We start from the raw sequence: 13376 nt of genomic DNA on the forward strand, positions 1-13376 counted from the left end.
ATATATTTACTGACCACAAATGCCTAGTTGTCACACAACATTAATAAATATAATGTCACCTTAGCTTAAAAAGTAGATCAATGCTTTTTTATGTCATTTTTACACTGAAGTAATGATATATTTGTCTTTATAGCAGAGATGGCAAATCAAACTTACTCCCATATGAATCCTGCTGTATGTCAGTTTATGTGTAACAGGTTTAGCTGGTTTTACGACTGGTACCGAGCTGGGAGACTGACTTCTAGACAAAGAACTTTCACTCCTGCTTGCATCCTGAAAACAAATTATTTAGAACTTACAATCTGAAAACAAGTGACAGACAAAAATCATCATGATATTTAATAATTAATAAATTATTGTGACAACACCTCTGTGGCGAATCTAGCACCTAATTTTTATGATTGAAACAAGAGCAGTCTGACAGACAGCCATGTTCCCTGCTGTTGTTTTAGTGGAAATGGGGTTACATCAGTGATTAAGAAAGCGTAAGTTAATGGTTTTGAACATCTGCTCATCACCATCTGCTGATAAAACAGAATACTCTATTCAGAAACTGAAAAAAAAATTGTACATAGATATTTTGATACAGTAAGGAGATTGACTTATGGTACTTGGACCATGCCCTCTGCACTTAATCTTACTGCCATCTTTCCTTACATTCAGTTTCATTTCTTTCCCTTCACCAGTTTTAACATTATAGTCCAGACCAAATATTAAGTACCGGTACTCAGTACAAAAGGTAAAATGCTTGAAAAATAATTGTCCAGACAAAAAAAAAATACAAAGACAGCAGTATGATCATTTCTTCTGCACTCTCATTGCCATCTATTATTAAGTCAAGTTCCATTTCCTTGTGGTTTTAAAGTTGTCATCGTGGAAAAAATGTGTGACAATGACAGGGATGGACGGAAGACAGATGACCAGCCACACTACTTTATTATACCCTCTTCCACTTTTAGTGCTGTTGATAACAATTACTGAATACGTATAACCAATATGGTGGCCCTGCTTTGAGTGGGTAAAATTAATTCATGTCACACAGGAAGTTAGTTTTGAAGTCAGCATTTATTCACAGTAGCCAACCAGTTCTCTCAGCATCACTGATACTGATATGCTTTTAACATAAAACAGACTGAAAATGGGATCAAAATATAATATCTATTATTTTAATACAAACCTCCAGCTGTTTTTGTTTCTCTTTCATTTTCTTAACCATTGATTGTAGCAACTGTGCCCTTAACACTGCCTCTTCCTCTTCACCCTGATCAACTTCATTATCAGCCTCAGCTGCTGCAATGGGAAACCTTTCACTACCACTTCCTGGTATATTGTACGCTGATTTTTGAAACTCTTCACTACTATCCAAGTTAGAAACTTCATTATTTCTAGCCTGCCAGTTGTCAGAAAGAGAGGTTGGATTATATCCAGCTAGTTTAAATAGACGTAATTCAGATGAGTTTTGACTACCCAGGTCAGAATTTTCTTGAATACTAGTGGTATGGCTATTATTGTTGAAGTTCAAATACTGCTGATTAGCCTGGTGCCCGGCATCTGATATAACATCCTGGTACCCAGCATCCAATGTAACAGTTTGGTACCCAGCATTTGGTATACCATGTGTATATGGGATATTAACTTCTTCATCGTCTTCTGGTGGAAGTGGAGGTAGGGCTTCACTCGGCAATGGTGGAGGGGAAGGTGGGGGAAGAGGTGGCGTCTCTGACGGAGGCAGGGGTGGATTTGGCGGGGGTTCACATGGCAGCGGTGGAGGGGGAGGTGGTGGAAGAACCGTGACCTGATCTGGAATTACAGATAGTGTATGCTGATCCATTAGCTGGTAGTGACCACTTGGATCCTGAAACACGGTAGGGTTGTAAGGCATCATGGGAATGTGTGAATCTGAGAATGATATCACTGGCGCAGGCAAGTACTGCTGGGGTTGAGCTGACATATGTACAACAGTATCGGAGTATGTTGGCCCTGGTAGAGACCAGCCAGAGGTAGGATCGTACCCATCATATGTTGGTTGAACAGTCTGAAATGAAAAGTGAAAATTTTGAATTCCTGATAAATACTAGAAAATGCTTTTGTAAAAAAGCGCATGTCTCCCCCAATGCAAAGTCCTATAGGCAAGAAGTCAATAGGGGTCAGGAGCGAAAGTCAAAGAGACACTGATGGTTGGCTGCAATAGGGATCATCTACTTGGCATGTCCAGTCATCCCGCTAAATTTCAACACTCGTGGCCTAGTGGTTCTCAAGTCACTGTTCAGGCTCCTGTGACCTTGACCTTTGATCAAGTGACCTCAAAATAAATAGGAGTCATCTACTCTGCATGTCCAATCATCCTATTAAGATTCAACATTGTAGGTCAAGTGGTTCTCAAGTTATTTCCAAAAAATGATTTTACATGAACAGGCCACTGTGACCTTGACCTTTAACAGACTGACCCAAAAATCAATAGGGGTCATCTACTCTGCATGTTCAATCATCCTATTAAGTTTCAACATTCTGGGTCAAGTGGTTCTCAAGTTATTGATCGGACCTGGTTATTAATGTTCAGGCCCCTGTGACCTTGAACTTTAACGGAGTGACCCCAAAAACAATAAGGGTCATTTACTCTGCATGAACAATCATCCTATGAAGTTTCAACATTCTGGGTCGAGAGGTTCACAAGTTATTGATTGGAGATGGTTTAACGTTTTCCATGTTCAGGTCCGTCGCCTTGACCTTTAACAGAGTGACCCTAAAATCGTTAGGGTTCATCTACTCTGCATGACCAATCATCCTACAAAGTTTCATCATTCTGGGTCAAGTGGTTCTCAAGTTACTGACCGGAAATGGTTTTCAATGTTCGGGCCCCTGTGACCTTGACCTTTCACAGAGTGACCCCAAAATCGTTAGGGGTCATCTACTATTTATGACCAATCATCCTATCAAATTTCAACATTCTGGGTCAGGTGGTTCTCTAGTTATTGACTGGAAATGGTTTTCAATGTTCAGGCCCCTGTGCCCTTGACCTTTGATGGAGTGACCCCAAAATCAATAGGGGTCATCTACTCTTCATGACCAATCATCCTATGAAGTTTCAACATTCTGGGTCAAGTGGTTCTCTAGTTATTGATCGGGAATGGTTTTCAATGTTCAGGCCCCTGTGACCTTGACCTTTGACGGAGTGACCCCAAAAACAATAGGGGTCGTTTACTCCAGCAGCCCTACAATCCTATGAAGTTTGAAGGTTCTAGGTCAAATGGTTCTCCAGTTATTGCTCGGAAATGAAGTGTGACATACGGACGGATGGAAGGACAGGGCAAAAACAATATGTCTCCTGGGGGAGACATAATGACATTAATAAGTACTCAACTTTATAGCAAAGACACTAAATTTTACAGTTTGTCAGAAGTAGTAAATTACACGTCACAAAACTTCAAAAAAAAAAAAAAAAAAAAAAAAAAAAAAAAAAGAAGAATTTTAAAAACAGTATAATGTCCCGAAAGAACCCTGAAACATTAATATTCATGGGGAACTATTTTTCATGGATTTCATGATTTAGTCAATCCTTGAAATTAAATCTCAATCAACAAGAAATATCAATCTTTATTTTATGCTCAAAAGATGAAATCCACATGAAAAAGCTCCAAATCTTGAATCTTTGTGCCAGTGAAATTAAATGATTCAAGTCTTTAGTTGATTAGAGAAGAACTGACTTACCGTATACATGGGTTGCATAGCATTGTAAAAGTCCGGTTCAAACTGTAACTCTTCCACTGGGTTCACAGGAACTGTAATACATCAAATATATTATCAATTTTACTTTAATATAAGCAAGAATATGTGCTTGCTTAAAAGCTTTTTGATCTGGCATATATATTTAGACTGATGACTTGAAAACAAGGTGAAAGATACCACTATTAGAAATGTACTTATATCTTAACAAGAGTGTTATGATGGCCACAGATCGCTCACTCGAGTTACACTGCTTGTTTCTGTAGATGGTTCTGCAAGGAAAATGTCTGTTTATTGCAGACTTGGACGTCATGCAAGATTTGAAAGTCATAGTTTCTTGCAGACTTTATCACTCTTGTTTTCCTTCTTTGTTTTGAAGACGAGTAACATACAATTACACAATGTTTTAAGGTGGTGTAATGACTTACCACTGGACTCGGGATCACTATCTATATCCATCTCAACCTCCTCATAGTTGTCCTGGGTTGGTTCTGATTCTGCTCCATCTAAAACTTTCGATGGACTCTACAAAAATAAGAACAAGGAACATGGAAATTCAAAGAAAACCAGGTTTTTCAAACAGTTTCTATATTTAGTCACTGTGACCTTGATCTGACAGTGACCTTGATCCTAGTGACCGCAAAAGCAATCACCCAGCCTTTCAGTCAAATTAAACTACCTCTGAACTATGTTCCACTGCAATATCACATTCCTAATCATACTAGAGTTATTGAACCAAAATCATTTTTCTATTTTTACATATTTTGTAAATAACAACGACCCAAAATATACTGAGCAGCTTGTTCTTCAACATAAAAGCTTGTTATACACCAAATCTGGTGACAGTATGTCAACCGTACCAAAAGTTATAAACTGGAAGCTACATTTTTTGATGATCCAGTGAACAAGAAAAAATCTTTTTCATTTTATGTTCAAAAGTTGAAATCGTTTCGGCCAAACCATGAAATTCTGTGCCCACAAAATTGAAAGATTTTACAATACCTCAATTCAAACTAAAGTTATATTCGTCTATTTTTGGTAACAGGCTAACTCCACTGGCACCATAATTTATGGAATCCTCATCCTGGTGTTACTATAAGCTACCTATAGCCTAAGTTTCATTTGAATATCTCACCCCAAACTTAGATTTACTGCCCAATGATACATACAAATTCTAATAACCAGGTTTTCAATTTTGAAAAACAAGAGGACCATGATGGTCCTGAATCGCTCACCTGTCCCCACATGACCCAGTTTTGAACTGAATATGACGTCATTTTTTTCTATTATCTGACACAGTCACCTAGTTTTTGAGCTCATGTGACCTAGTTTTGAACCTGACCTAGATATCATCAAGATAAAAATTCTGACCAATTTTCATGAAGATCCATTGAAAAATATGGCCTCTAGAGAGGTCACAAGGTTTTTGAATTATTTGACCTACTGACCTAGTTATTGATGACACGTGACCCAGTTTCGAACTTGACCTAGATATCATCGAGGTAAACATTCTGACTTATTTTCATGAAGATCCGTTTAAAAGTATGGCCTCTAGAGAGGTCAGAAGGTTTATCAATTTTTAGACCTACTGACCTAGTTTTTGATCACAGTTGACCCAGTTTCGAGCTCGACCTAGATATCATCAAGATGAACATTCAGACCAATTTTCATACAGATCCCATGAAAAACATGGCCTCTAGAGAGGTCACAAGGTTTTTGTATTATTTGACCTACTGACCTAGTTATTGATGGCATGTGACCCAGTTTTAAACTTGACCTACATATCATCAAGGTGAACATTCTGACCAATTTTCATGAAGATCCATTCAATAGTATGGCTTCTAGAGAGGTCACAAGGTTTTTCTATTTTTACCTACTGACCTAGTTTTTGACTGCAGTTGACCCAGTTTCGAACTTGACCTAGATATCATCAAGGTGAACATTCTGACCAATTTTCATGAAGATCCATTCAATAGTATGGCTTCTAGAGAGGTCACAAGGTTTTTCTATTTTTAGACCTACTGACCTAGTTTTTGAACACAGTTGACCCAGTTTCGAACTTGACCTAGATATCATCAAGATGAACATTCAGACCAATTTTCATACAGATCCCATGAAAAATATGGCCTCTAGAGAGGTCACAAGGTTTTTGTATTATTTGACCTACTGACCTAGTTATTGACGGCATATGACCCAGTTTTAAACTTGACCTAGATATCATCACGGTGAAAATTCTGACCAATTTTCATGAAGATCCATTCAATAGTATGGCTTCTAGAGAGGTCACAACATTTTTCTATTTTTAGACCTATTGACCTAGTTTTTCACCGCAGTTGACCAAGTTTCGAACCTGACCTAGATATCATCAAGATGAACATTCAGACCAACTTTCATACAGATCCCATGAAAAATATGGCCTCTAGAGAGGTCACAAGGTTTTTGTATTATTTGACCTACTGACCTAGTTATTGACGGCACATGACCCAGTTTTGAACTTGACCTAGATATTATCAAGGTAAACATCCTGACCAACTTTCATGAAGATCCATTGAAAAGTATGGCCTCTAGAGAGGTCACAAGGTTTTTCTGTTTTTAGACCTACTGACCTAGTTTTGGACCGCATGTGACCCAGTTTCGAACTTGACCTAGATATCATCAAGATGAACATTCTGACCAATTTTCATAAAGATCCCATGAAAAATGTGACCTCTAGAGTGGTCACAAGCAAAAGTTTACACACGCACGGATGGACGACGGACGCTGCGCGATCACAAAAGCTCACCTCACCTTGAGCTAAAAACAAAAGAAACAGAGAATTTTTTTTAACCATACTACTGAATATTCCAGAATAATAGACAATGAAACATGTTGTTGTGTCATTTGTATGATAAATTACACTGCAATCAGACGGATAAATATAGTTCTTTTGTGATAAACGTTTTACGCCAATACTGTAAAATTAATGATATCCTAGAGGGATTAATTTTCAAGCTTTAATTGTTTTGCAAGAATTTCTGGTAAAAGCTCTGGAAAAATTTACACCTTTAAATAAATAAAGATTCTTTGGTGAAGCAAAAATATCAAGATATTAGAAGTTCACAGAAGGGCAAACTACCTTGATATCTTGAGCTCTTTTTTCAGATTCTTTCGATAAGTTATTCTCCAGAATGGACAGAAGTCTTGCAATCTTCTCCTCTGGGTCATCCAAGCTGAGAATTTTCTGTATGTCATTTTTGTCTCCAATGTAATCCTTACGATCTGATGAAATACGTCTAGAGTCATTACGCTCCCCTTGACTGGTTGACCTTGATCTTCCACTGCTTAGATCTGACCTTGATTGATACCCATTTTGTCTACTTCTAGGGGGTGGAATGGTTCGCCTTGATGTCCTGTCTTCTGTCTTATATGAAGAAGGTCTCCGAGGCTGGAATGTGCTTGTCTTGTATGATCTCAGAGCAGGGGTTCTAGCTCGTAAAAGCCTTGAACGTCTCTGAACTCTCTCTGAAATGTTAAAACATATGTTGAGCTGTAAGTATTCACAGGGTTAAAAACATTATTTCATGATTTCTGTACAATGTTGCATTATATCTTGGTAATTTCACCTTTTCAATCAGTTACTAACTTGATGCCCTGTCAGAGAGATTACCCCATGCAATTTTACTAGTATGTATACTCTTGAATGTTACTGATTTGCAGCCAGGCAGGCATCTTTTAGGGGCTCTTTATCCCACAGGTTGTGCCTCATTTCATATCAATATTTCACACTTATCTGTCTACAGCAGCCTTCCTGTCAGCTAAACTAAGAGGAATGACTATAATGCCTCACACAGTTTGAATTGTTCAAATAACTTAACTTACCATCACTACCATTTCTGCTTCTGTTTTGTGATTTTGACACATTTCGTCTACTTGACTGTCTCTCTGTTTGTCTTGGGGTCACCTTATCAAGTGATGGTCTTGTAAATGTTTTACTAGATTTATCACTTTGCTGAAATACAGCAAAACTATATATTTATAAGATAAAACTACAAGTAACTACTTGTTCTAGTACAAATGTAACAATGGGGCCTCCGTGGCCAAATGGTTCAGAATGCTGACTTTAAATCACTTGCCCCTCACCGATGTGGGTTTGAGCCTCACTCGGGGTGTTGAATACTTTATGTGAGGAAGCTATCCAGCTGGCGTACGGAAGGTTGGTGGTTCCACCCAAGTGCCTGCTCGTGATGAAACAAAAAAACCCAAACAAATATAACAACTAGTAATTCCTGTAAATCTTTCCAACAAAATGTGAAAACATTACACCTGTATGAATCTGACATGCAGTTTTGTCTGGTACAGATCATTCAAAGTCCACATAGTTCAAAATCTAACAAGCAAGGACAGACTTTATCCTCTAAGTATTTCTATGGACAAAATTAAGTCAGTTATTTATTCAGAACATGCAGAAGATATGAGTTACTAGTTTTACCTCTGCCTGACATGTATGTCTGATTAGATTTAGAACCCTGCCAAAGAACATCTACTTGCCTTTCCTCCTCCATGTGAAGAGTTTTCACTTTCCCCGGCCTCTGTTTCTTCAGCCAGTAAAGAAGCTAGGGCATTACGTCTAAGCTCTAACAAATCTAACTCATCATCATCTTCCTCTTCTTCCTTGGCTTCTACATCACCTTGGACTGCTTCTTTTGTCGCTACCTGAAATTATAAACATTGAAAAAATTCCAAGATGTGTCTTTTAACTTCTAGTTTCTTACCTGAATTTGCACTGAAGGACAGACAGATGGATGGACTGACAGACAAGATTGAAACTAAAGGAATCCTGTCTCCACTTGTGGAGAGATAAAAGCCCCATTCAGTGGAATGACCCTAGCACATGAATGAAACATCTGTCTTCAAATGTTTTACTTCGTCTGGCAAGCACACTTGACTGATAAAAGCAGACTTTGATGTGACTTACAAAAAGGTCTCATGTACAACTAGAACACTTAGGAAATACAATCAAGCAAGATCTGTGTTTTTCTCACTGATCGGATATCTGATTTTGCAGATTCTGGCTGAGAACATCAATCTACATGCAAACTGCTTGTTATCATCAATACAGAACATTATACATTAAAAGGTCCATTACTTAACAGTCTGTTATGCTGAAGCTTTAGATACAAGACTTCTGAAGACATAGGAAAAATATTGCCTGTAGATGTAGTTTAATAGTTTATTTGATCTGACTTAATCCTTCCACTTTAACTTTCAACTTAATTAGTACAAGCTGGAAAGCATTCAACCTCTAATCAGAAACCAATGAAGAGTACCTTTACGGTTTCAACTTGTTTCTCATACACAGATGCAGCATCTCCTGTGGCACTTGGACTGGTTTCTGAAGGCACAACACTTTCTTTCTGGACCAATGGTGACGAGACTGTCAAGGTAAAAACATCTTATGTCAGAGTTTCAAGTTTCTCACTCTTGTATAAGAGGGTAAAGTAAATATCACAGGCAGCTTATTTCAGCATATCAAAATTAATGTACATGTTCAACTTTTGGATGTCACCACTCATTACACAAACTACAGTAATGTAGTTTTTAATAACGAAAAAAGACAGTTTCATAATGGAAAATGTTCAAGTCACCGTCTACTGTAACAAGAGCACCGCCTTGCGGGTGCTGACGCTCATCTGATTTTTTTTGTATAATAGAAATATTGTCCTACCCATGATTTTCTAAGACTAAAAAGGGCCATCATTCTTGCAAAAAGCAGGATAGAGTTATGTTTCTTGATGTACAGTGTCCACTTATGATGGTGAAAAACTGTTGCAAGTTTTAAAGCAATAGCTTTGATAATTTATGAGAAAAGTTGACTTAAACATAATACTCAACCAAGAAAATGATTTTCTAAGTCCAAAAGGGGCAATAATTATTGCAAAAAGCAGGATGGAGTTATGTTGCTTGCTGTACAGGGTCAGCTTATGATGGTGAACAAGTGTTGCAAGTTTCAAAGCAATAGCTTTGATAGTTTAAGAGAAAAAGTTGACCTAAACATAAAACTTAACAGAGAAATCTGATATTTTCTAAGTACAAAAGGGGCCATAAATCTTGCAAAAAGCAGGATGGAGTTATGTTTCTTGCTGTACAGGGTCATCTTATGATGGTGAACAAGTGTTGCAAGTTTTAAAGCAATAGCTTTGATAGTTTAGGATAAAAGCTGACCTAAACATAAAACTTAACCAAGAAAACTGATTTTCTAAGTCCAAAAGGGGCAATAATTCTTGCAAAAAGCAAGATAGAGTTATGTTTCTTGATGTACAGGGTCTGCTTATGATGGTAAACAAGTATTCCAAGTTTCAAAGCAATAGCTTTGATAGTTTAGGAGAAAAAATGACCTAAACATAAAACTTAACCAAGAAATCTGATATTTTCTAAGTACAAAAGGGGCCATAAATCTTGCAAAAAGCAAGATGGAGTTATGTTTCTTGCTATACAGGGTCAGCTTATGATGGTGAACAAGTATTCCAAGTTTCAAAGCAATAGCTTTGATAGTTTAGGAGAAAAGCTGACCTAAACATAAAATTTAACCAGGCAACGCCGACGCAGACGCCGACAACCGCTCAAGTGATGACAATAACTCATCATTTTTTTTCAAAAAATCAGATGAGCTAAAAATGGTTAATTTTGCAAAGTGGAATTGTTTGCAATATTTATAAGAGAGATGGCCTTGACATCACGCATCAACATCTGTTTATCTGTTGGCGGGCAAAACAAGTGTTTTTACATTGTGTATGGGATCAGAATTTTTAATTTTTTGTAACTTTTTCGTTCATTTATGGAGTTTAAAAATTCAGAAAGTTTTGAAATGCTTACGATTTTCATATTTTTTATTCAAATATCTTCTGAAAAAGAATAACTGTTTTAAATGACATATGATTTCAATAGTGGCGTAGCGATGCTCCAAACTTTTAGAAAAAACGCTGTAAGTTAAGCGGTCATAATTAATCCATTTTATTTCGAAATAATAATTAAGTTATCAATAAGTTGCTTGTTTTATATCCTTTCCATTGATCAAAAAATTATTGATATCATTTGTTTTTTTAAGAAAGTTTAAGCCGTTAGAAAAACATCACTGTTAACAAAAAAAAAACATGGACGGTTGGCGTTTGCCTACTTGATCTTTGTCTTATCAGTTCTAAAAATAGAATGTACAACGGATTTGTATACAAACACGATCTCTCTTATAAACTCAGTATTTAACCTAATTACACATTATTTCAAATAAGTTACATTCAGATAAGAAAATGCAGTGTTATTTCCACATTGCAAAAAATTATATACAAAATCTTTTGTGTTAAATTTGTATTTTTTTCACAAATATATTCTCAAAAACATTTCAGAATATGCAAAATGTATTCTATCATGCTGCATCCACAATTTTTTGCCATGCAAAATAATAACTTATACAGAAGCTAACTTAAATATATACCATACCAATACTTACTGTACAGGAATATTATATTTTACAGAATTACCTAAGTTAACTGTCCAATGATCTCTGTCTGTACTTTTGTCTGTTTTAGCTTTTTCTACCACTGATATATCTCTATCCTTGGCCACTGCAGTGTCTTTCATCAGTGAAGTCCCCTCCCCATTCTTTAGCTTAACAGTCTCTCCACTAAGATCAGCATTTCTCTCAGATTTACCGATCTCATTCAACAGATCTTCTTGGTGTTTAAGAGAAGCCAGTTGTCCCTGTATGTTTTTATACTCCTGTAGCAATGTCTGAAAGTTGTCCTCTTCTCTTTTGATTTCTTCCTGGTGTTTCTCTCTTGACGACCTCAGTTTTCTGTTGTCCCATACTTGTTGTGTTAAGGCTAAGTTTTCATATGCCTCATACTCAGTACTGAACAGAAACAACTTTTAAACATACAGTGCATACAGCAAAGTGTACATGTAGAACTTCTAATCTAATTTGGTAACAGTAAGACTTTGTAATGACCTTCTGAAATTGCTAATAAACTTTTTATTCAATCTGTCTCTAGCCTAAGTGAAAGCTTTTTAGAAAATAATTTAGAATTACAAAACAACACTTTATGACAACTAATCATAGCTTTTTCCCCAAAGGAAGTGTCCAGCCGTCCAGTAAATGGATGCCTTGCTTGCGTTCTAGACATCCAGTACTGTCCTCTACTGACTCTAGGAGTTTTCTAGGAGTCTGGTTATAAACTAATGACAAGTATAAATGTAAATTAAGTCAGTATTTTAAACATTCACTTATGAACATGTCAGATCTATAATTTAATATTTTTATTTTACATTTAAATTTTTCACCCCATTTCTAAATTTGTTACAATTCCTACTGAAAAATAGTAATTATAAATTCCGTTGAGTTTTAGGTTTGAACTAAGACTAGTATTTACTGCAATCTTAGGCAAACAAAACTTGACGAGTCAAATTAATTTGTTAAAGTACAGTTCATATAAACAAATTGATTACTGGATGCCTAGAAAAACCTTATGGGTTATGCTAGGCCTCCAGTTACCAGATGCCTAGAATGCAGGCTAGGCCTCTGGTTACAGGACGGCTATACACTGCCTAGAATAGACCCAATCATATAACTTGTAAGGATACTCTTCGATGATGGAGACTTTAATGCCAGTTCTACATTGCTAGCTTCAAAATTTCTTCTACTTCGGTTTGAGCCAAGGCTACCATTGTTTTTTATTACAATACATGCTCTGTCTTTTTCTGTTTTGACATGTTGGTTAGAAATAGCCGGGCGCGGCAAAATGTTCCTTGGATTTGGCAACACGCCAACTGATTGCTGTGTTTTGTTATGACTGGGATGTGCAGTAAATTTATGGTAGATATGAGGTCTGCCTAACTTTCCAAAATCGGTACCTCCTGTATGAAAAGTAGTATCGTTTGAAATTCCTGAGGAAATATTTGTTGGTCTGGAAAAACCGAATTTATTTTTGCCATTTTCATCCTCATCTGAAAGTTCGCCTTCCTCTTTCGACTGGTATTTATTCATGATTCTTGTAGTTGGAGATATGGTCCCAAATGATATAAAACTTAATTAACATGTTCACACAATCAAATTAAAGAGAAAACTCGTCAAAAATGTGCAAAAGAGAAAAGATGACGAGCTAGTCTTTCCGGTGTTTTATTAAATGTAACGCTTGTGAGAAAATTATAATAGGCTAGAGACCATCATAGGATGTGAATGTAGGTCAGAGACCACAAATTGAAGGACTTTGGTGAGTTTCAAATATATAATATTTTATTGACAGATGTGTCGGGGGAATGTAAATCAGCTGATTTCTGGCCTACTGTAAAACATTTTCTTACTAATAAGGGCAACATCAAGTATAAAGATATCATTTTACTGGAAAATAATAAATTAATAACAGATCAACAGGAAGTATGTAATGTGTTTAATGATTTTTTCCATTATCGTAGCTAAAAATATAGGTAACAACTCAATTGAAGTAAATGAAAATCATCCAAGTATTGTAGAAATCAAAGAAAACACTTCAATTAAAACTGAATTAACTTTTAAACCTGTAAGTCCTGATTTTATTGATAAGCAAATTGATAAGTTATGCATTAAGAAAGCCACAGGAGCAGATGGTATTTCCTCTAAACTTGTTAAGTTGGCTAAACCTGTT

General features: G+C 36.4%; 1 protein-coding gene across 1 annotated transcript in view; it reads right to left on the reverse strand.

Annotated features, from left to right (window-relative positions):
* The window catches only part of LOC123551105 (zinc finger C3H1 domain-containing protein-like), a 45441-nt gene extending 32553 nt beyond the window's left edge, over nt 1-12888 (reverse strand). The window contains exons 1-10 of the mRNA XM_045339806.2: nt 12337-12888; nt 11238-11564; nt 9030-9136; nt 8251-8415; nt 7582-7711; nt 6839-7224; nt 4152-4248; nt 3709-3779; nt 1178-2035; nt 157-273 (exon numbers count right to left, since the gene is read on the reverse strand). Coding sequence (XP_045195741.2) covers nt 157-273; nt 1178-2035; nt 3709-3779; nt 4152-4248; nt 6839-7224; nt 7582-7711; nt 8251-8415; nt 9030-9136; nt 11238-11564; nt 12337-12739 — 2661 coding nt within the window. The 5' untranslated portion in view covers nt 12740-12888. The remainder of the gene's footprint in view (nt 1-156; nt 274-1177; nt 2036-3708; nt 3780-4151; nt 4249-6838; nt 7225-7581; nt 7712-8250; nt 8416-9029; nt 9137-11237; nt 11565-12336) is intronic.
* Nucleotides 12889-13376: the final 488 nt, after the last annotated feature.

Source organism: Mercenaria mercenaria, chromosome 4 (genome assembly GCF_021730395.1).
Source record: "Mercenaria mercenaria strain notata chromosome 4, MADL_Memer_1, whole genome shotgun sequence".
NCBI classification, from domain to species: Eukaryota; Metazoa; Mollusca; class Bivalvia; order Venerida; family Veneridae; genus Mercenaria; species Mercenaria mercenaria.